Source organism: Sus scrofa, chromosome 7 (genome assembly GCF_000003025.6).
Source record: "Sus scrofa isolate TJ Tabasco breed Duroc chromosome 7, Sscrofa11.1, whole genome shotgun sequence".
Taxonomy (NCBI): domain Eukaryota; kingdom Metazoa; phylum Chordata; class Mammalia; order Artiodactyla; family Suidae; genus Sus; species Sus scrofa.
In genome coordinates, this window is record NC_010449.5 from 96,088,898 (window position 1) to 96,109,873 (window position 20,976).

The following is a 20,976-nucleotide window of genomic DNA, read 5'->3' on the forward strand; positions in this document are numbered from 1 at the left end:
TGGGTCTAAATTTCTCTCACTCCTCAGAGAATCTCCATTGTCAAAGTTCTGAAAGGTGTTCCCTTTCCTTGCACCCACCTAACAAGATCTAGCCTTTATTAGGCACTCAGAATTGGTTGTCTATTATGACCCCAATTTCAGTGCTAAAGAAACTGAGACCCAGAGTACTTACATCATTTGGTCATGGTCACAGAGGTTGCATAATTCCTACAAAGTCGAGTAAGTGGTAGAGCTGGGATTTGAACTCACAGCTCAAACAAGGCAGAGACTGTTCTTGTGTTCACTACCATAGCCCTGACTTCCTCGATGAGCACACAAAGTACTTGGAGGTCTTGTTAAAGTACTGACACTAATTCAGTCCATCTAAGGTGGAGTCTGAATTTCTAACAAGCTCCCAGGTGACACTGATGCTGTGGCCCAGCGACCACATACTGAGACGTATGGCCTTAGACTGCCTCTCAGTCCCAACAACAGAAAAAGGGGTGCCCGTCCTCCAGGAGCCAGCAGCAGCCTAAATACACACTTTAAAGGGTGGCTTAATTGAGGCTGTGGGCGAAGCAGCTTCATTCCTTATTCCAGCACAGGCAAGCTCACCTGCACTTTTCAGGTCCTTCCTTGACTCCCACCAGGGGTGACATGCACTCAATGTCACCATACAATGTAGAGCCATCAGTCTGCCCCTTAGCCCGCCTCAGGTGGGCTCAGAACTATTTTAGGCCCCATTCAGCCCCCTTGCTGTGTTCAGGCCATCTCTCAACACTCATAAAGCTGAAATATGACTTTTTATTTCTTTTTCCATCATTCAATCATTCATTCAAAACACAGGTCAAAGGCCACATGGTAGGCACCGGGCCATGTGTGACCCAGTGGAAAAAGCACAGACCTGTGTTCAAATTTTAGCTTCTTCCTTATTAGGTTGGATTACCTTAAACAACTACCTTTACCTCTTGAGGAATAATAATACCCACTTACGGGAATGAAAGAAGCAGTGCCGACCAAGAGAAATATAGCGCGGGTCACGTGTCATTTTAAATTTTCCAGGAGCCACATTTTTAAAAAAAGAGTAAAAAGAGAAACAGAGGAGTTCCCTCCGTGGCTCAGCAGTGAACGAACCCGACTAGGATTCATAAGGATGGGGGTTTGATTCCTGGCCTCGCTCAGTGGGTTAAGGATCCGGCATTACCCTGAGCTGTGGCGTAGGTCACAGACACACGGCTTGGATCTCATGTTGCTATGGCTGTGGTATAGGCCAGTGGCTATAGCTCCGATTCAACCCCTAGCCTGGGAACCTCCATGTGCCACAGGTGTGGCCCTAAAAACCAAAAAAAAAAAAACAAAAAAACAAAAAACAAAAAAGAATTACCATTTCAATATGTAACCAATGTAAAAATATTAATGAAGTGTTTGCCATTCTTTTCATACCGTATCTTTGAAATCTGGTGGACATTTTACATTTACAGTACATTTCAACTTGGACAAGCAGCATGTGGCCAGGAGCTGCTGTAACAGACCGTGTGGAAAGAGCGAACACAGTGAAAAGTACCTGTCACCGCTCCCCATCTGGGAGCTCTCCTTGTGAAGGGCCTCCTCGCACTGCCTAGTGTACAGTACGTGTACAGTAAATGCAAGCGGCTGTGGCTGCCGCTTCTGCTGGTGCACTTACAGAGAAGACACCTGGTTCATGTTTGCTGGCTCTGAGGTCAGTGTCTAGATCGCGGCTGGGAATGGAGAAGATGTGAAGAGGACTATTCTCCACGAATGACTCGAGTAAGTTGGGCTTGTGCTGAGGGAAGGGATGGAAGCGGGCTCGGAGGTGCAGAGCAATTGGAGTTCACAAAAGGCCCCCAAATTCTGTATCCTAAAGGCTCCTTCAACGAGGGATTTAGATGTTCATTACTCTGTAACCCCCCAGTGAGGTCATGTGTCCAGGCAAGTTTGGCAGCGGCCACTAAGACTGTTAGGTGACAATGTGATAGGGCACTTTCTAAGGAGATATCTGGCTCATGACACCCAAATCCACTGATCAATTTCACCCCCCACTGAAAGCAGAACAAGTGGACAGCATATGCCTCCAGATGTGAAGCAATAAGAAGCACACCTCATACTTAGGAAAGATTCTAGCCCCACCAAAAAATAGTTACACACACACACACACACACACACACACACACACACAAATACCCCAAATCCAATCAAGTCTCTCATCAAACCACCAGTTTTCAGGCAATGAAATGGATCAAGGGACACATTAGACACCACCAGTCGGCCAGACCTAGAACATGAGAAATTCTACAAGCCCAGATACCTACGTGCTTCAACAAATAAACAGCATGGAGAAAAAATAATGTATGTGGTAGGACATGTCAAGGAAGAAATATGTCACAAAATATGAGAGACTCAAGTTTCAAACAAACCAACTGCAAAAAGGAATCTTTGAGAAAATCAGAGGGAAATGATCAGAAACTGGATAGTAGATATTAGAATAGTTATTTTATTGGGTATGATAATGATATCTGTTAGAGATACACATTGAGGTAGGTACAGGTTAAGTGAAAAAATGTCTAAGACTTGCTTTCAAATATTCCACACCAGAAAAGCCCACAAGCTCAGGACAGCCATCATCAAAAAGTCTACAAACAATAAAGGCTGGAGAGGGTATGGAGAAAAGGGAATGCTTCTGTACTGTTGGTGGGAATGTAAATTTGTGCAACCACTTATGGAGGACAGTATGGAGGCTCCTTAAAAAACTAAATTTAGAACTACCATATGATCCAGCAATCCCACCCCTTGGGCATCTATCCAGAGAAAACTCTAATTTGAAAAGTTACATGTACCCCAATGTTCATTGCAGCACTCCTTATAATAACCAAGACATGGAAGCAACCTAAATGTCCAGCGACAGAGGAATGGATAAAGAAGATGTGGAATACTATTCAGCCATAAAAAGAATGAAATAATGCTATTTGCAGCAACATGGATGGACCTAGAGATGACCATACTGAGTGAAGTAAGTCAGACAGAGAAAGACAAACATCATATGATATCACATATCTGGGATCTAATAAAATGATGCAAAAGAACTTATTTAAAAAAACAGAACCAAACTCAGATTTCAAAACCAACCTTATAGTTACCACTTGTGACATTGTTGCAGGGAGAGTAGAATTGGGAGGGTGGGAATAACATATACACCCTATTGTAAAAAAAAATATTAACAAGAACCTATTTTATAGCACAGGAAAGTCTACCCAAGGAGTTCCTGTCGTGGTGCAGCAGAAACGAATCCAACTAGGAACCATGAGGTTGCGGGTTCGATCCCTGGCCTCTCTCAGTGGGTTAAGGATCTGGTGTTGCTGTGAGCTGTGGTGTAGGCCGGTGGCTACAGCTCTGATTAGACCCCTAGCCTGGGAACATCCATATACCATGGGTGTGACTCTAAAAAGCAACAAAAAAAAAAGAAAAAAGAAAAAAAAGAAAAAAGAAAAAAGAAAGAAAATCTACCCAATAGTCTGTAATAACCTATATGGGAAAAAAGAATGGATATATGCATATATATAACTGATTCACTTTGCTGTACACCTGAAACTAATACAACATTGTAAATCAACCATACTCCAATAAAATTAAAAAAAAAAATTTTTGGTCTTTTTGTCTTTTTAGGGCTGTACCTGAAGCATATGGAGGTTCCCAGGCTAGGGGTCTAATCAGAGCTATTGCCACCAGCCTACTCCAGAGCCACAGCAACACGGGATCCGAGCTGCATCTGCAACCTACACCACAGCTCCCGGCAACTCCAAATTTAAAAACAATTTTTTAAAAAGCCTACAAGCATACAAACCAACAAAGAATGGCAGTAAAGACTAAACGAGCATACCAAAAGCTGAGTTGTGATGCTCTAATGCGTGCAGCATCAGAGGGCTGCCCTGTCCAGACTGAGAAATTCCAGCTCCCGTTCAGGTCGATGCATCTTAGCTCAGCGTGGGAACTGCTAGACTGCTTGAACCAGTCACCTATAGGTCACTTGCTTATAACACAGCTTTCCATGCCCCATCCCAGACCTCCTAAGTCGGGATTCTGGGAGTGGGTGCTGGGAGTTTGTATTTGGACAGGCTCCCTCTTGTGCCGACTCTGGTGTATACTCAGACACAAGAACCCCGGGAACAGAGGGGCTTGTCTTAATCATCACTGGCCCCAAACCCAGACTAGCCTCCGGGACTAGCTTCTTGTCCATGGGAGGGTAAGTGTCCTGCCTAGAGCCTGAAGCAGCCAGACAGGCCTTAGAGAGTTATTTCTCTGGATGGAAGGCACCAACTCATGCCCGTAGGTCCCCCTCAGATGCTCCTGCAGACCCCTGAAGGTGACCACAGAAAACCCCTTTGGGCTTGAAGGTGAGGACTCTGGGGGAACAACCTGAATGCCTGAGAGCACCCCTCAGGTTTGGCGCCCTCCTCAAGGGTCCCCCTCATATTTTCATTCCTTCCCCCGTGGGTTTCCCCTCTGCCATTCCCCAGGCTTCAGGCCTTTTTTTTATTTATTTTCCACATTTCCAGGCCTACCAGCCTCCAAAGCCCCTGCCACATCCACTTGGGGACCATCAGCTGAGACACTCCTCCAGGTTTTCCCAGCTTGCTCCCACTCTCTGCCTAGTGAAATGCACCCCAAAGCCTGTGTCCTGACCCTGTCCTACTGGGGCAGCCCCAGGGACAGGAAACTTTTAGCCTCCTCTGTGACCGAGGGATGGGTTAGCAGTTCTGTTCTCATCCTCCACCCACACCCAGACCCTCACTGTCCCCTCGGGCACCCTCTGCCTCTTCTCCCTCTCCAGCTCTAAACTCTCACAGGCTATCACTTGGGATCAGAGCTCATCTGAAGGTTTCCTCTCTAGGGGTTTTGCAAGGAAAACGAGATACAACCTCTACCTAGTTGCAGTGGGACTTTTTTAAAAAATATAAATTCCTTTTTTTTTTTTTTTTTTTTTCTTTTTACGGCCACACCTGAGGCATAAGGAAGTTCTCAGACTGCGGGTCGAATTGGAGCTGCAACTGCTGACCTACACCACAGCCACAGCCACATAGGATCTGAGCTGCACCTGCAGCCTATGTGCAGCTTGCAGCAACACCGGATCCTTAACCCACTGAGCAAGGCCAAGTGTCCTCGTGGACACTATGTCAGGTTCTTAACCCACTGAGCTACAACAGGAAATCCTGCAGTGAAACTCTGAATCCGGGGACCAGTTGCCTGCCAGGCTCTGCTCCCCCGCCACCCCCGATCTCTTTTCCTCCCTCACGCATCCCCAGCTTACTCGTCCTCTGGTCCGATTCTTCCGCTTGGGAATATCCTCTTCTAAATCCTCTTCTTCATTTCCTTCTTCTACATTTTCATCATTTTCCAAAACCCTCTGAAGTGACAAAAAAAAAAAGAGAGAGAGAGAGATAGAAGTCTTGAGAAATAAAATGCAAACACAAAAACCATGAGAGAGTAAACGGCAGGTGTTCTATTTTGGTGTTGTCTTTCTAACATGGTGAAGAGGCTACCATGGCTTGAGAGGAGTTGGAGCTCTTGGTGATACCAACTCCCTCTCAAACCCCTGGGACCCTTCCGACCACATCCTCCCAGAACAGTGATCTTTTCAACTCTTTTTACCCAAGAACTGTTTTCTAAAAAGAAAATACTCTGGTAGGGGTACTCTTCCATGTGGGCCCAAGATGTCTGGTCAAAACTCAACTTTAGTGTAAGTTTCTCTTTGTTCCTAGAAGGCCATCTCAAAAGATATGAAAATGTATCTCCTTTCCCTGGCGTTGTGGAACCCTGCCCTATTTGATGAAAAGGAGGAACTTCCGGTCCATCTGACCAGAATTTGACATGAGTGTTATTCACAGTCTTCCATTGTTATTTTTTTTTAAGAGAAATGGATTTTCATTATAGCACATTACTTGTAATGGGGCTTAAAGATCATGAATTTAATTCTCTCTCTCCAACAGCCCAATGAGTCACACTGCAGCAGAGAACCAAATTTCCATTTTACAGGTGAATAAACTGAGGCTGAAAACAGTTCCAACTGCTCAAGATAATATAGCCCACTCCATGACTCCAAGCAATGTCAGGTTCATCAGCTCAGAGCTTCCCATTTCTTTCAAGCACTTGTGTCTGAGAATTCCAAGGTGTATTACGGTTCTTCCTGCAGAATCTGAGCACTTCACTCCCTTTGGGGTAGGGGAGGGAAGGGGAAGTACCGTGAGTATCTCTAGGTTTAAGGAAGGGATGAGAGACTGTGGCAGAGGACTTAGCCCCCCAGAATGGGGGTAGGATAAGGGGAGGGGGCATGGAGCCCATGGAGTCCATGTCAGGAGCCCTGGGGGCTTCTTTATAAGTTCACTGTGTGACCTTGAGTGAGTCATCATCACTTCATGCCTCAGTTTCCCCAATTATCAAAGAGGAATTCATTCATTCATTCCATCGACAAACATTCATCTACAGCTGATGACACAGCAGGTGCTATGTTAGGTCAGCCACAAAACAGCTATTGTCCCGGCCCCAAGTGGACTCCACAGTCTAATGAATTTTAATGAACAGATTCAAACCACATACAGAACCATATAATTACAACTGCTGTGAAAACAGTGACAGGTAAGTTCAAGGTGAGAGGTTGTTAGAAGGGAACCGTACCTAATGTGAGGTCAGGTAATGCTTACCCAAGAAAGTGAACTAAAGGAGCTGAGATGAAAAGGATGAACAGAGACTAACCTTAGGAATAGGGAGGGGAGGGGAGGGAAACAGGGAAAGTATTCTAGGCAGAGGGAACAGCATGAGCAAACTCCCTGCGGCAGGGAAGGGAACATGGCTTGTCCAGGGAGCAGAAAGAGGCCCATGTGACCAGAGCTTGTGGCTCAGGGAGAGAGTGGCCTAAGATGAAGCTCGAAAGGTTGGCAGACAGCAAGTTATACAGGCTCACAGCATCCACCCATCCTTGTGGTGATGGTGTGACAATCACATAACCTACACAAGGGCTTAGAAAGCAGCACGCATTGTACTACATGTGGTATCCCCATCACTGACAGAATGGCCTCCTGGACAATGCCCTTGACCTGTCCTCAAAGCAGGAAGCCCTGAGGTGAGTTTCCAGTGACCGTCTCCCACTGCCTTCTTGTCAGAGAGCTCCATTCTGATCACAGGGGTCAGACTATTGCTAAATACCTAATCCTCCCAAAGAATTCACAACAGGTCTAGTAAGTTCTTCTCTGGCTTCTCTACTAGGTTGAAATGGGAAGCCATCAGCTGACAGCAAGCCCTCGGGGTCTCCAGGCAGCCTTAGCCATCGAACAGAAAAGCAGCAGCCTGTGCAGGACACGCCCTCTGGCCCACAGCTAGGAAATGCTGGCGCAGGTCCAGAGCAGCCTCCTAGCCTCTCTGCACCTTGGCTCCCTGAACTGCAGGTGGAAACATGAGCAAAACAATGTCAAGTCAGATGCTCTGCAGCCTTTGATGAAAAGACGTAGCATAAAGATGAGGTGTCGTTTTTACCACTACTGTGGCCGTCTGTACAGCCATCTGGCCAACTCTCCAGGTCTTGAAGTCATTTAATCATGGGAAGTTCCAAGTGCCTCGGATTTAAAGGTCATTGCCTCTGGCATCTCAGTACAACTCTGACTCCACTTTCTTTTTTTTATTATGAAGGTATTTATTACCTGCAACATGGACGCCGGGTGGAAGGTAAAAGAAGGGTGAAGGCAGCTGCACGAGTCCCCAGACGTGCCGCACAGTCTCATCGTCTTGGAGTAAACTGACTTCTCCCTCCCTCTTTCCAATTGGCCTCCCTGTGTCTCTAGAACCTCCAGTCCAAGCCTCAGGCATCGCATGTGACAGCAGCATTTCCTGTATATCTGTACTTCCGGCAACAGGGCCCTGACACCAGAAGCCTCTCTACATAACCCAAGAGGAGCTGGGAGTCCTAACAAACAAAGCTCATATTCGGGGCTCAGGAAGCAGAGGGGGTGTCCTGTGTTAGGAAGGAAGGGCTGGGGTGTCCAGCCAGAGATGCAGCTGAACCCCAGGAACACACTAGCTTTCCCTGTCCAAGGACATGATCTGGAAAATAAATACATTTTCAAATAACTTTTCTCCCTGTTAGTCTTCATGGTGATGATAATGGTTCGTGGTTGTGTTGTTTTTTTTTAAAGAAGGAATTCCTTTTATTTATTTTTTCATATCAGAGGAATGCCTTTTTAAAGACTCCATTATCGCTGGCCTGGAACAGTGCAAAATTCTCCTAACTGATTTCTCTCCTTCCACTGCTGGCCCTGCCTCCGGTCTCCTTTCCATGCAGCAGCCAGAAGGATCTTGAGGAAATACAGACTCACTGCTCTGGTTAAAAATCCTCCAAAGGGCTTCCTTTTTCACGTCCCATGAAACCAAGAGCCTCTTCCTGGTCTGGCTCTGCCACCCTCTCCAATCCCATCCTGGGCCCTTCTTTCCATGGCACCAGGCTCTTGCCAGGCTCTCCTTCTGTCTCACCTTTCAACACAAGGTGCTCAGACCTACAGCGAGGCCTTCAAGAGTTGTTCCTCTGCCCAGAAAGCTCTTCCCCCGGCTCCTCACTTGCTGGTGCCGTCTCATCTCACAGAACCAGGCTGAATCCCTTGTCTCCCTTAGGACGCTACCTAGAATCTGTTCCTCCTCTTATACTGACTCTTCACCCTCTGTTCCTTTCGGGGCATTGATCCTGCAATGCTGTTATTATACTTGTTTGTTTACTTGCTTTCTGTCTGTATGTGACACTGGAATATAGCTGTCACAGCTGAGGGAACAGGTTTCTCTTGGTCTCTCTATTTCCCCAGAACCTAGCACAATGCTTGCTCAGAGGAGGTACCCAATAAACTTTGATGGAATGAATGAATCAATGGGCAAATGAACAAAAGAGTCCATTTGCTACATATGCACTTTAGTTTTACAATCAAAGCCAATAAGAACATGCAAACTCATCTGGCTTTTGCTCCTGGCTTTGGCTTCTGGCACAGTGGGTGGCAGCCCCATGCTTTGCATAGATGTTCTGTTTACATTGGGGATGATGGTGAGGACAATGGTCAATGATGAAAACCTGCGCGCTGGCCTGATGCTGCCTGAAGGGGACTCGAACCCAGAGCCAGCGCCAAAAGGAAAGGGCTGCCTGTCACTAGAACATCAAGGCTTCTGGGCAGTGGTTCTGTCCCTGCCTTGACTCAGTCAAATTATACTCACTGAGCGAAAATACGCTTAGCGGGCAATACAGATGGGACAGACATTGACTTCAAAGATCTGAAAGTCCAAAAATGGCGGATAATAGATGAAGAGCAAAAAAAAAAAAAATGAAGAAGAAAGTACTAGGTGTTCTAAGTGCCAGCGGTAAAAAGAGAACTGGGAGAGTGGGGGTGATCAAGAAAGGCTTCACGTGGAAGGTGGTATCAGGGCTGAGCCTAATAGATGGGGGGAATTGTACACGTGGAGGCAGAAGAAAAGGTGCACCAGATAAAGGGCACAGCATGACCAGAGGCACGAGGGGAAGAAGGCTGAAGAACAGAGGGAGTAAAGGAATCGTGGGAAAGAAGCCTGAAAACTAGGTTAGGAGCAGAGAGAGGAGGCCCAAGAAGATCACACTCATCATTTTGGGTGTATCTAGCAGGAAACAAAAGTGTTTTAGCCAAGCTTTTTTATACAAGGGTGTTGCGCAAGCAGAGTTGTGTTTGGGTGTGAAAGGTCAACCTGCAAAGTAGCTCAAGTTAGAGAGAGGACCCATTGGGGCAGGAAACTCCTAGGAATCTGGTCACTCATGCATCCACGCAATAAATATGTATTGTGCACCTACGATGTGCCAGGCACGGTTGAGATGCTTGAGATACATTAGCAAGCAAGATAGACAAAGACCCTCTCCCTTGAGGAGTTATGTTCTGTTGGAAGAACACAGAAAATAAACACTAGCATAAGGCAGTAAATTATGAAGTACGTTAGACGGTGATAAAGGCCATGGGGAAGAAGGGAAAGAAAAGGAAAGCAAAGTAAGAGAACAGGGAGTGCTGGGGGTGGGGAGGGCACAGGATGTGGTGGTACAGACAGTGGTCAGGGTGGACGGCAGAGAATAAGTCACAGGAGCAAAAGCCTGAAGAAGGTGAGAGGCCAGCGGATGTCTAGGGAAAGGGCTCTGCAGGCAGAGGAAACAGCCTGGCTAGAAGCGAAGCGTGACTGGTGTGTGTGTGTGTGTGTGTCTGTGTGTGTGCAGCAAAAAAGGTCAGTGTGCCTGGAGCTGAGTGAGAAGGAAGCGAGGAAGCATCAAGGTAGAGGGAGGCAAAAGGACCAAGACTTTTCCTCGGGAGAACAGGGGCCAGTGCAGGGTTCCGAGCACAGGAAAGGCTCCCTCTCAGCCAACAGCTGGGAGGCTACTTAGACAGCAGTCACAGCAGTTCAGACAGGAGATGCCGGTGCCTTGGCCCAGGGAAGCAGCGGTGAACGTGGTCAGAAGGGGCTATGCTCTGGGTTTGTATTGAGGGCACAGTGGACAGGACTCCTGATGCTCAGATACTGGGTGTGAGAGAAAGACAGGGGGTTGACGACGACTCCAAGGTGTGTCAGACAAATTAAGGTTACAGTCAATAAGGATCTTTACTAAGGCTGTAGCTCTGAGAGGTAGAGGAGGAGCAAATACAGGCCTTGTTGTGACGACCCAACAGAAAAGACGTGACCATTCATCTGATCGCAGGAACAGCAGAGTAGGAAGCCACATTCACAGATTCGTTCAACACTTTATTGAGACCCGACTCCGCTGAGCATGTCCCAAGCACCAAGGGAACAACAGTGAACAAGATGGTGTGTGTGGCCCCTGACCCGAGAGAACTCACACACTGGTGGGTCTTAGGAAGCAAATCAAAAATTTAACTGTTAGCCATGTAATTACAAGGTTAATAAATTAATATGTAAATATAAAGTTGGCTATAAAATTAATAAATGTGTAATTTTATAATATATGTATAACATAACGTATACATTTTTAATATAAAGTGGAAATGTAATATAATTTTAATACTGTAATTATGTTTTAATTATTAAAAATCATTATTTCATATTTGTTTTTATTGATAGTGGTGCAATCTTCTGAGCCAACCATTGGATTCAACGATGAGAATTCAAGATACATAAATAAGAATCAGTCGGAGTGTACCATTGTCATTCTGTACAGTGACCCTGCGGGGTGACAGCCTTAGCAGTGCTGTGCACAAAGGGTGATGAATCCACGGGGACAGGAGCCCCCAGCCCTACCTGGGGGGTGACATCTCGACTGGTTTTGAAGGATGAGCGGGTGGTGCTGGGGGAGGATGAGAGGCTGATGAACTAGAGCTGGGGGGGGTGTGGCGTGAGGCAGGGGTGGGGTAGGGACTCCCCAGGGACTGGCTGCTGCAGACGGCCATGGTTTCGAGTCTGGGCTGTGGACTGCTGGCTCCCAGAGGGTGAGGATTCAGTCTGTTTTGTTCACTACTGTGTCCCCAGGACCTAGCATGGTACCTGGTACACAGTAGGCTCCAGAACTACATTTTGAGTAAATAAATAGGGAGAGGGAGGGACAGGTTAAATCAGAAAAGAATTTGCAAGCGTCCCAGCAATGATGCCACGAGGCAGCTAAGACGCAGCCCCAGCTTTTGAGAAGAGGACCAGAGCCAGGGGCTGGAGTTCTGGAAGCGTGACAGTGATACTCGGGGGCGTCCACCAGCCCTCACCCGACAAGCACAGAAATACCTGTATTTCCTGGATGCTTTCTTCCTCCCTGGTGTCCACCTTCTTCTCAACGCCCTCACCGCGGAGCAAGGCTTCCAGGGTGGTGCTCTCTGAAGTGAACCCATCCTTCTTCAGGGGTAGTTCCACTTCTGAAAAACAAGGACAGAAAAGCAATGTCAGGCCGCTCAAAGCAGGAGGGACAGAGGGGTGGCCCTCGAGGGCATGCAGGAATCAGGGCTCCTGGGTGGGACTCAAGTCGGCCTGTGTGCTCTCCTCTTGGTGGAACAGGAACACTGGAGTTAGGTCCAGCTTTTCCGTCTCCCGTTCAAATCCCAGCGACAGAGTCCAGCCCTGCCTGCTGCCCCAAAGACAGCAGAGGCAGAACAGCAAAGGACACCTTTGGTGGACACGGGGCTGGATGGCCTGGTCTCTGTCCCGCCTCTGCCACTCTTCAACCCTGTGACTTTGGGGCAAGGCGCTCAAAGATCTCCAAGCCCTTTTTCACATCTACAAAGTGAGGGGGACCATGCCCAACCCCCAGTAAGGCCTATTTGTGGAGCATAAATGTGTTCCTTTACAAGTAAGTGCTTTGAAAACTCCAAAGCAGCACACCAATGTTGGCCTCGAGTCTTATCATCCTCTCCCCCTGCGCCAACTCTCATCTGGCAACTCCATGACCTCCCCCCGGCCATGCTGGCTGCCCAGCTTCGGTCTGCTCCATGAAAAGCTATTTCAACCTCAGAGAGGCTGTTCTAATCAACTCACCAGGGAAGTAAAGGCCTCTAAAGCCTAGAGAAGAAAAAGAATGAGAACAGATGCCCTAACAGGCCCCAGATTAGCAGCTGGGAGCTGCAGTGCCTGCACACCGGGGCATTCATTCTGAAGACATCCCAGTTGGATTGGCTTCCTGGGGCCTGAGGTCATGGGGCCACCTGCACAGTGGCAGCCAGAGCCAGCACCCCCCCCCCCCGGAGAGAAACCCGAGGGAGACATTGAACCCCTTTCTCAGGATGTCCCCACAACTCCTAACCCAAAGGAGGGTAGTTGGGACTTTTTTGGGGGGGGAGGGCAGAGTTCTCGTTAAAAACAGAAATCTCAGGTAATAGGTGAGCATAGTTGAATTTGCTACCAAATATTCTCCAATAGCTCCTCTGATCCTGTAACTCATACTTCTCCCCACCCTGTAACTAGATGCGCGGTCCCTACCCTGTATCAGGTACAATGGGTGCCAAGACCATGAGAGAGTCGTGCCGTGCAGACGGTCAGGGAAACTGAGGGTTCAGGGTGAGGGCTACTTACAGAGGGATGGATAGGAATAAGGGAACAAGCGCCCAGGGGAGTCAACAGCGGGGACCCATGAGCACCGCTATTGGGAGAGACAGGGAGAGTGTTTGCAAGGCCTGAAGAGGGCACCACGGAGGGCTCTGTGAGCCTGGGGGCCAGAGAAACAGCACACGCGCCCAGCCTCTCTCTTCTTCCATCCTTGTCCTTCTGCTCTGCCCTCCCATTGGCTGACCTCAGCCAGGAGCCAGAGGGCAAGGGAGCCTCGCTGCTGCAGCCGAGGTCAGCTTCCTAAGGCACAGGGCAGTGGAAAGAAGGACAAAGAGCTGATCTTGGAGAGCAAACGGAAATAACCAGCATGATCAAGCCATGTTCCACTGGGTTTTATTCTGGCACAAATGGAATTCCACCTACCAGTTCTGTCTCCTCCACCAGGACCTGATGCACAAGGAAGGGTGCTCGGGCAGCCCTTTAAACTGAAGAAGCTCACACCCCCAGAAGGCAGTGGCAGGAAGGAGAAACAGTATCTAAAGCCCCTTAAAAGACCAGGTCTTGGGGATTTTTCTTCCTAAAAAAAAGGCAAGCAGAGGCTCCACCTCCATCAAGAAGCACTACTACCAAATCAACCACCTCTGAAACTCATTCACCCCTCTCTTCCTTCAACAAATACTTGCTGAGCACCTCTGCATGGCGACCACTGCTATGCTAGGACCAGGTACATGGAAGGGGAACCAAATAACCACCAACCTGGCCTTTAGGTGGTTTCCAATCTAAAGAGACAGACATTAAATGTCAAATACAAAATAAATGTGCAATGACAGGATGTCATAGGTGCTGTGGAGGAAAACAACAGAGCAGAAATGTGAAGGAAGAATACAGGGGTGGGGGGCTGCTGAAGATCAGGGGGTCGGGGAAGGTCTGTCCAATGAGGTTATGTCTGAGAGTCAGAAAAAGGGTCAACTGCCTGCTTTAATGAGTTCAGAGTGTGCAGCTCCAGAGCCGGCTCTGAGGACATATTACTCTTTCTCCCGAGTCAGGAAAGGCTTCCAAATGTGTCATCGAAAACAATTAAAATGTGTTGCCTCATGTCCTGTCCTCAGTTAAAAGAGAACAGCTGTTCCCCACCCCTCAGACTTATACTAATCATATATTTTGATATATCTATAGAAGTTCATATTTTAGTAACCCCCATTAGCCTTTTCAACACTAAAGAAATCCTATTTCCAGAACTGCATAGTATTTTAGAGCTGAAAAAGGCTTATAGATATTCTGCTTCAATCATCTCATTTTATAAATGAGTCACCTTAGGCTCAGAGAAGTGAAGTAACTTCACCAAAAGCACACAGCAGGACACGAATGTAGCCAAATGATCTCTCCTAGACAAGGTTAAGATGGTGATAAGAGCCCCACTTGTATTCTTTTCTGTTTTTTAGGGCTGCACCATGGTATATTGAGGTTCCCAGGCCAGGAGTCCAATCCGAGCTATGCTGCCGGCCTATACCACAGCCACAGCAACGCAGGATCCAAGCCAAATCTTCGACCTACACCACAGCTCACAGCAACACCAGATCCTTAACCCACCAAGCAAGGCCAGGGATCGAACTCGAAACCTCACGGTTCCTAGTTGGATTCGTTTCCACTGCACCACAACGGGAACTCCCCCACTTGTATTCTTATTAGTAGTTTGCAGGCTCGGGCTGAACCCAGATGAGCACAGATAGGCTAGTGTACATGCAGAGTGCTTGGCACAGAGTAAACATTCCAATGTGGCCGTCACTACTGCGATGGATACTTAATCCCCACCACACCCAAGAGGGGAGCACAGGTATCATCCACTTTACAGATAAGGAGGCTGCAGCTTGGGGAGGCTTAGAACTTGATAGATGTCACACAACTGGTAAGGGGCAAAGTCCAGCCTCGACCCCAAACTACCGCAGAACCCACTCACTCAATCTCTCAGCTCTATGGACCTCCCCCTTGCCTTGCTTTGGTCCCTCCATGAGAAGACTTTTTCCAAACTTTTGTGCACGTTCACTGAATTCCTGGGCCCTCTCCACGGTTTTCATATTTCAAGATAAAAGGCAGACCTTTGCCAAGGCTGAGGGCAGGTTTGTGTCAACGTTCTGGCCTCGGTTCTATACGAACATCCCCATGTGGAGCTCACTCTGCACAACAGTACTGACCTCGTGGAAATTTCCATCCCTCCCTCCTCCTCCTGCTCCTTCTTCCTCCCCTGCTAACTATTCCTCCATTGTGCTTTCCCATCGGGCAATCTACCCTCTTGGTCCTCTGGTCCTCCGGTCCTCCGAGATGGGCACAGAGTCAGAAGCAAGAGAGAGAAGAGAACCAAGATGGGAAGAGGGAACTGGGCTTTCCTACATGCAAAGAGCTAGAAGGCACCCCTGACAGTAACTACAGTCCAGTCCCTTAACAAAGAAAGCAGAGCACAGAAAGACGGAGAGGCTCTCCCGCAGTCACAGAGAAATTTAGTGGCATGACCCTTGACTAATTACCAAAATATTTAATTGGCTCATAGAAGTTCTGCTTTCAGAAGCCCCTGGAGTCAAACCCTGGTTTGGCCATGCATTAGCGGTGGGGCCATAGAGTAGTTACTTGAACCTTTAAGTCTCCCTTTCCTTATGTGTTAAATGGGAATGATTACAGTATCTATTTCGTAGTGTTGATCGCAGTATCTATTTTGTAGAATTAACCATGGTAATACACTGCAAAAAGATCCACAAAAAAACTAGTATGAGAAACAGTGGAAAATGAGACAATTTTTGTTTCGTCTTTTTTCTACTCAAAACTTAAGATTCATTGGGAATAATAGATGCAAACTATGGCCTTTGGTGGATAAGCAATAAGATCCTGCTGAATAGCACAGGGACCTATACCTAGTCAGTTGTAATGGAACGTGATGAAGGATAATGTGAGAAAAAGAATGCATGTATACATTCAGGGCCACTTTGCTGTACGGCAGAAATTGACAAAACAGGAGTTCCCATCACGGCGCAGCGGAAACAAATCTGACCAGGAACCACGAGGTGGCAGGTTCAATCCCTGACCTCCCTCAGTGGGTTAAGAATCTGGCATGGCCGTGAGCTGTAGTGTAGGTCACAGACATGGCTTGGATCTGGCGTTGCTGTGGCTGTGGCGTAGGCCAGTGGCTACAGTTCTGATTAGACCCCTAGCCTGGAAACTTCCGTATGCCACGGGTGAGGCCTTAAAAAGACAAAAGACAAAAAAAAAAAAAAGAGAGAGAGAAAAGAAAAGAAGTTAACAGAACATTGTAAATCCACTTTAATATAAAAATATAAAAAAACCCTTAAGATTCAAAATTAGATCACCTATGATAAACCATAATGGAAAAGAATTTTAAAAATTGTGTGTGTATATATATATATATATATATATATATATATATATAAAACTGTGGTGTAGGCCGGCAGCTGCAGTTCCGATTCAGCCCCTAGCCTGGGAACTTCCATATGCCTCAGGTGCAGCCCTAAAAAGACAAAAAGAGCCTGGATGTTCTAAGTGCCCTATATATGCTACGTGTTATTATTATCAAAGTTTGAATGATTCTGACTTTAATGAGACAGCAGCACTGTCCAATAGAAACATAATGTGATCCATTTACATAATTTTAAACTTTCTAGTAGCTACACTTATAAAAATAAAAAGCAACAGGTGCGATTAATCTTAATGTATATTTTATCTAATCCAATGTATCCCAAATAGTATCACTTTGACATGCAATCCATGTTTTATAATTATTGTGAGATACCATGCTAGTTTATTTACATTAAGCCTTCAAAATCTAGTGTGTATTTTACACTTACCTCTCCATTCAGACTAGCCACATTTCAAGTGTTTCACAGCCGCATGTGGCTGGTGGCTACTGTATTAAACACTACAGGTTTAGAGCATTAAAAGCAACATTTGCTATAATTTTGCTTCCCCCCAAATGGAAGGACTTTAAACAGGTTCTTAGTGTTGTCTACCTGATCCCCAGCGGAGCGCCATTCCAGAACTGCATTCTAGCTGACTCCTGGCAGAGCCTGGTTTCAAAGCACTATGGGTAAAGCTCACAAGGTCAGGGTGACAGGCTAACCAGTGCCCTCCCAACAAAGCAGCAGAGGGTACATTCTCTGGCTCTGAACCACAGGAGGTTCCAGAGTGAAGGAAAAATAAGGTAACAGGTCCAAGCTCTTGCACAACATACATCCTAGACACTCTCCCTATGGAGTCCGAAGGGATTTCATTGATTCAGTTTTAGTCTAATACAGCTCATCTGGATACAGGATTTAGCAATTCTTTAAAACTGTACTCATTTTGACCCTCACACAAATTTGGGGACCATGTAACCTGACAGAGGCCATCCGACACTTAACATTCAAAGAAAATGGTCTAAAACACACACATAATTCATCTTTAAATTAGCCTGATTTTTATACACATGGATATAAACCCACGGATCGTTACTCTCTCCAGAGCAGCAGCAGCTGTCACCCAAGCCAGCCGCCTCCCCGGGCCCCCGTATGCAGCTCTGCCTCCACTTCTAATTGGGAACAGAGATACTCCTTGGGTGACTTCCAGCACGATCCATCACACCAGAGACAGCTTCTGTGCAAACCGAAGGAAATCGGTTTCCAAATAAGAAAAAAAAGCCTCTTAGACAAACAAGGATTGAAGCATAGAAAGTCTTTTTTTAAAAAAGAAAGAAAGAAAGAAAAATGCAAATAAAAGGAAAGAAAAAAAAAAAAAAAAACACCAGTGAAGAGCGATGGCTCCTCTCCAGGGCTGTGGACTGGGCAGCCATCCTCTCGGGTGGAGATCAAAGCCACAGGCTTTTGACACAGGTGCTCCAAGCCCGCCACCCAATGCACCAAATGCAAGACTTCCACTGGGTTGTGGAGCCACTGAGCTCATTAACAGGATGCAGACAAGACGAGCCCGAAAGTGCAACATGGGAGCACAGAGAGTAATTAAATCCCAGGTCATTTAAAAATGCAAACACTTGGATGTCACAGGCTCATGAAGCCTCTGACTCCTCGTGCATTTTTTCTTTTTCTTTTTTTTTTCTTTGGCTCAGGATGGAGGACCAGGAACCTGCAAGTCATATATGGATTATAATAAAATATGCCATATAAAAAACAGATTAAGACAGTTCTTCTTTGGGGAAATACACAAAGAGAGGAGCTGTCTGTTAGCTGTCGAGTTTGCAAGAGATACCATCTTCGGGGAGGATATGCTCTGCCAATAGACAGACTGCCCCAAGGGAAATCGTGGTGAAACACCCCGACAAGGCACATCCATCCATCCATCCATCACAGGCTCTCTCTGACGCAGGAGCCTGGTGATAGAGTTGTGGTGCAAAGAGGGAGAAACCCCACAGACAACGGCAGACAATCTTCCTGCTATATCATGAGTGCGCAGATTTTTTTTTTTAACCTGCCTTCAGGTTTTATTTAAAAATACAAATGTGGGAGTTCCCGTTGTGGCGCAGTGGTTAACGAATCCAACTAGGAACCATGAGGTTGTGGGTTCGATCCCTGCCCTTGCTCAGTGGGTTAAGGATCGGCATTGCCATGAGCTGTGGTGTAGGTCGCAGACTCAGCTCGGATCCCGCATTGCTGTGGCTCTGGCGTAGGCTGGCAACTGCAGCTCCAATTAGACCCCTAGCCTGGGAACCTCCATATGCCACGGAAGCAGCCCTAAAAAAGACAAAAAAAAATTTTTTTTAAGAAAAAAAAATTTTAAAAAATACAAATGTGTGGTTTTCTCTTCTGGGGGCTTATTATTTTGAAGAGTTAAGCTCATCACATTTCCTTGGATTTACACATGAACTTATCCCAAGGAGCAAGAAGCTTAAGCATTATTATTTCATTTATCCCCTTCAGACTCTCAGGCTCATGGAGGTGGGGGGGTATTGTTATCTCTCGCCCCACAAGGGAAGAGATTGGAGGGGACCAAAGCTCTGATTTCCTGAGATGGGCAGGCTCGGGAATCCATCTGCTCTTCCTCAGGGGTGCCATTTTCTTGGCTGCATTTGACTCTCTGTTTTGTGATTCATAAAGCTCAAAATAGATGAGGTTTGCAATGAGGACCCATCTCCCAGTCTGCACCCTGCAGGCCCTCGTTACCAGATGTTCTAGAAGCCCAGGATATCCACACAACATTCCCCAAAAGGCCTGTGGTCCCCACTCTCTGCTGTGACTACCCACCCTCCCCAAAGCCAACATGTAAGGATGGGCCCCCTGGAGCCAGTCCCCAGAGGTCAGCCCCGCAGATAAGCGTTTTCCCATCCCTGAGACACAGAAAACACCCACACTGTCAAAGGATGCTCACCACTGAGCTGGACCCTCAGCACTGGACTGGCCAGTAGACCAAGTCAACACAACTCAGCAGGAAGGGCAGGGAGGAGAAGGATGATGGAGACGCACTGAATGATGAAATGGTTTGAGGGACTACAGATCACTGGAAAGTGAGAGAAGCTGTCTGGGGTGAAATCTCAGCTCTTGCTGCCTACACTGCACACTTGGCCTTGACCTCCTCATCTGTAGAACAAAGCCCACTTCCCGGCGGTGTTACAGGGCCAAACAAGATAATGCATATGAGTATTTGCCCAGAGAATATGCTCAATGAACGTGAGCCCCTCCTTTTCACCTCCTAGAGCCTCTCTCTCCTTGTACTTCTCGCCAAATCTCCTCACCTGAGGCTCTCAGACCATTGGACACGGTGGGGGCATAGCTCCGCCTGCCTGAGCGCAGGCCCTGGGGGAACAGAAGCAAAGAAGTCAAGTCTGGAGCAGTTAAGAGGACAGAGGAGGCAGAGGATGGGACACAGCTTGTAGGCCAAGAGGCTGCTCCAAATCCAGGGGTGGTAGATTTGGAAATCAGAGCAGAACCACATGGAAGAGGCCTTGCTCTGCTCATTCATTTGACAATGTGCCAGGCTCTATTCTAGGTGCTGTGAACACACAGCTTTCTCTCTGTGAACAAGACACAAAAATTCTTGCCTCATACAAGTTACAGTCTAGTGGGGGAGAAATAAGACATAAACAAGAGACCCACAGAATGACAGGGGGTAATCGGTGTTTGGGAGAAAAGCAGAGCAGAAGCGGGGAAGCTGAAACGGTGGTGACACTGTTAGATGTGGGCCAGGAGCCCACCCTGCTAATCAGAAAAGGACTTTCTAGGCAAAGGAGCCATCAGTGCAAAGGCCCTGAGTCTGGGGCCTGTCTGCCCAGAGCACAGTGAGCCTGAGGGAAGAGTAGGAGCCCAGTTCAGAGAGTTTTGGGGCCTCAAAGGGCTGGGTAGGCCACTGCTGACTTCTACTCTGCCATCTGAAGCCACTAGCAGTTTCAGGCCAAGAGTGGCTTTATGATGCCAATATTTTAATAGGATCATTCTGCAAATGACGAAGGAAGGTGAGGGCAGGCGTGAGGAGACCAGTTAGGAGGTACAGCAATTGGTGTGGAGCCCTATCACCGAGCCAGGGCTTAGGAGAAGGTCATGTGTGACACAGACGAACCCTGCCCTAAGGTGCCTACATCCTGATTGCCAGATAAAGCCAGAGGGCAGTGCTCTGCCCCCGAGCAGGGTGCAATCCCCCACAGGGAATCAAGACAGAGGCTGGGTGTGGAGGCTGGGTGCCCAGTGCCAAAGGGCAAAGGGATGGAGCCATACCAGAGCGAGTCCACAGAGGAGCAGCTCTCTGAGAAGGCAGATCAGCCTAGGCCAAGGGCAGGGAGAAGACCCAGTCAGACAGGCCTGACCTAGCACCATGGCATGACGGGTGGGAGGAAAAGCAGAGAGGATGCCTTCCAGGTTTATCTCTGTGCCCCGGGCATTGATGCCAGGCCTAAGTTCTGGGACATGGGGGAACTTGGGCAAGCTGCGGTTCTGGGAAAGGTAGATCCCACAGCCATATGCCAGGCCTTCTCTCCTCAGTATA

The 20,976-nt window shown here is 47.4% G+C and overlaps 1 protein-coding gene across 4 annotated transcripts in view; it reads right to left on the reverse strand.

Moving 5' to 3' along the window:
* The window catches only part of DPF3 (double PHD fingers 3), a 279,933-nt gene that overhangs the window by 114,476 nt on the left and 144,481 nt on the right, over positions 1 to 20,976 (reverse strand). For all 4 annotated transcript variants that reach the window (XR_002346004.1, XR_002346003.1, XR_002346005.1 and 1 more), the window contains exons 4-5: positions 11,758 to 11,885; positions 5,303 to 5,398 (exon numbers count right to left, since the gene is read on the reverse strand). Coding sequence is in view for 1 of the 4 variants with exons in the window: in XM_021099467.1 (XP_020955126.1) it covers positions 5,303 to 5,398; positions 11,758 to 11,885 (224 nt within the window). In the remaining 3 variants the exon portion in view is untranslated. The remainder of the gene's footprint in view (positions 1 to 5,302; positions 5,399 to 11,757; positions 11,886 to 20,976) is intronic.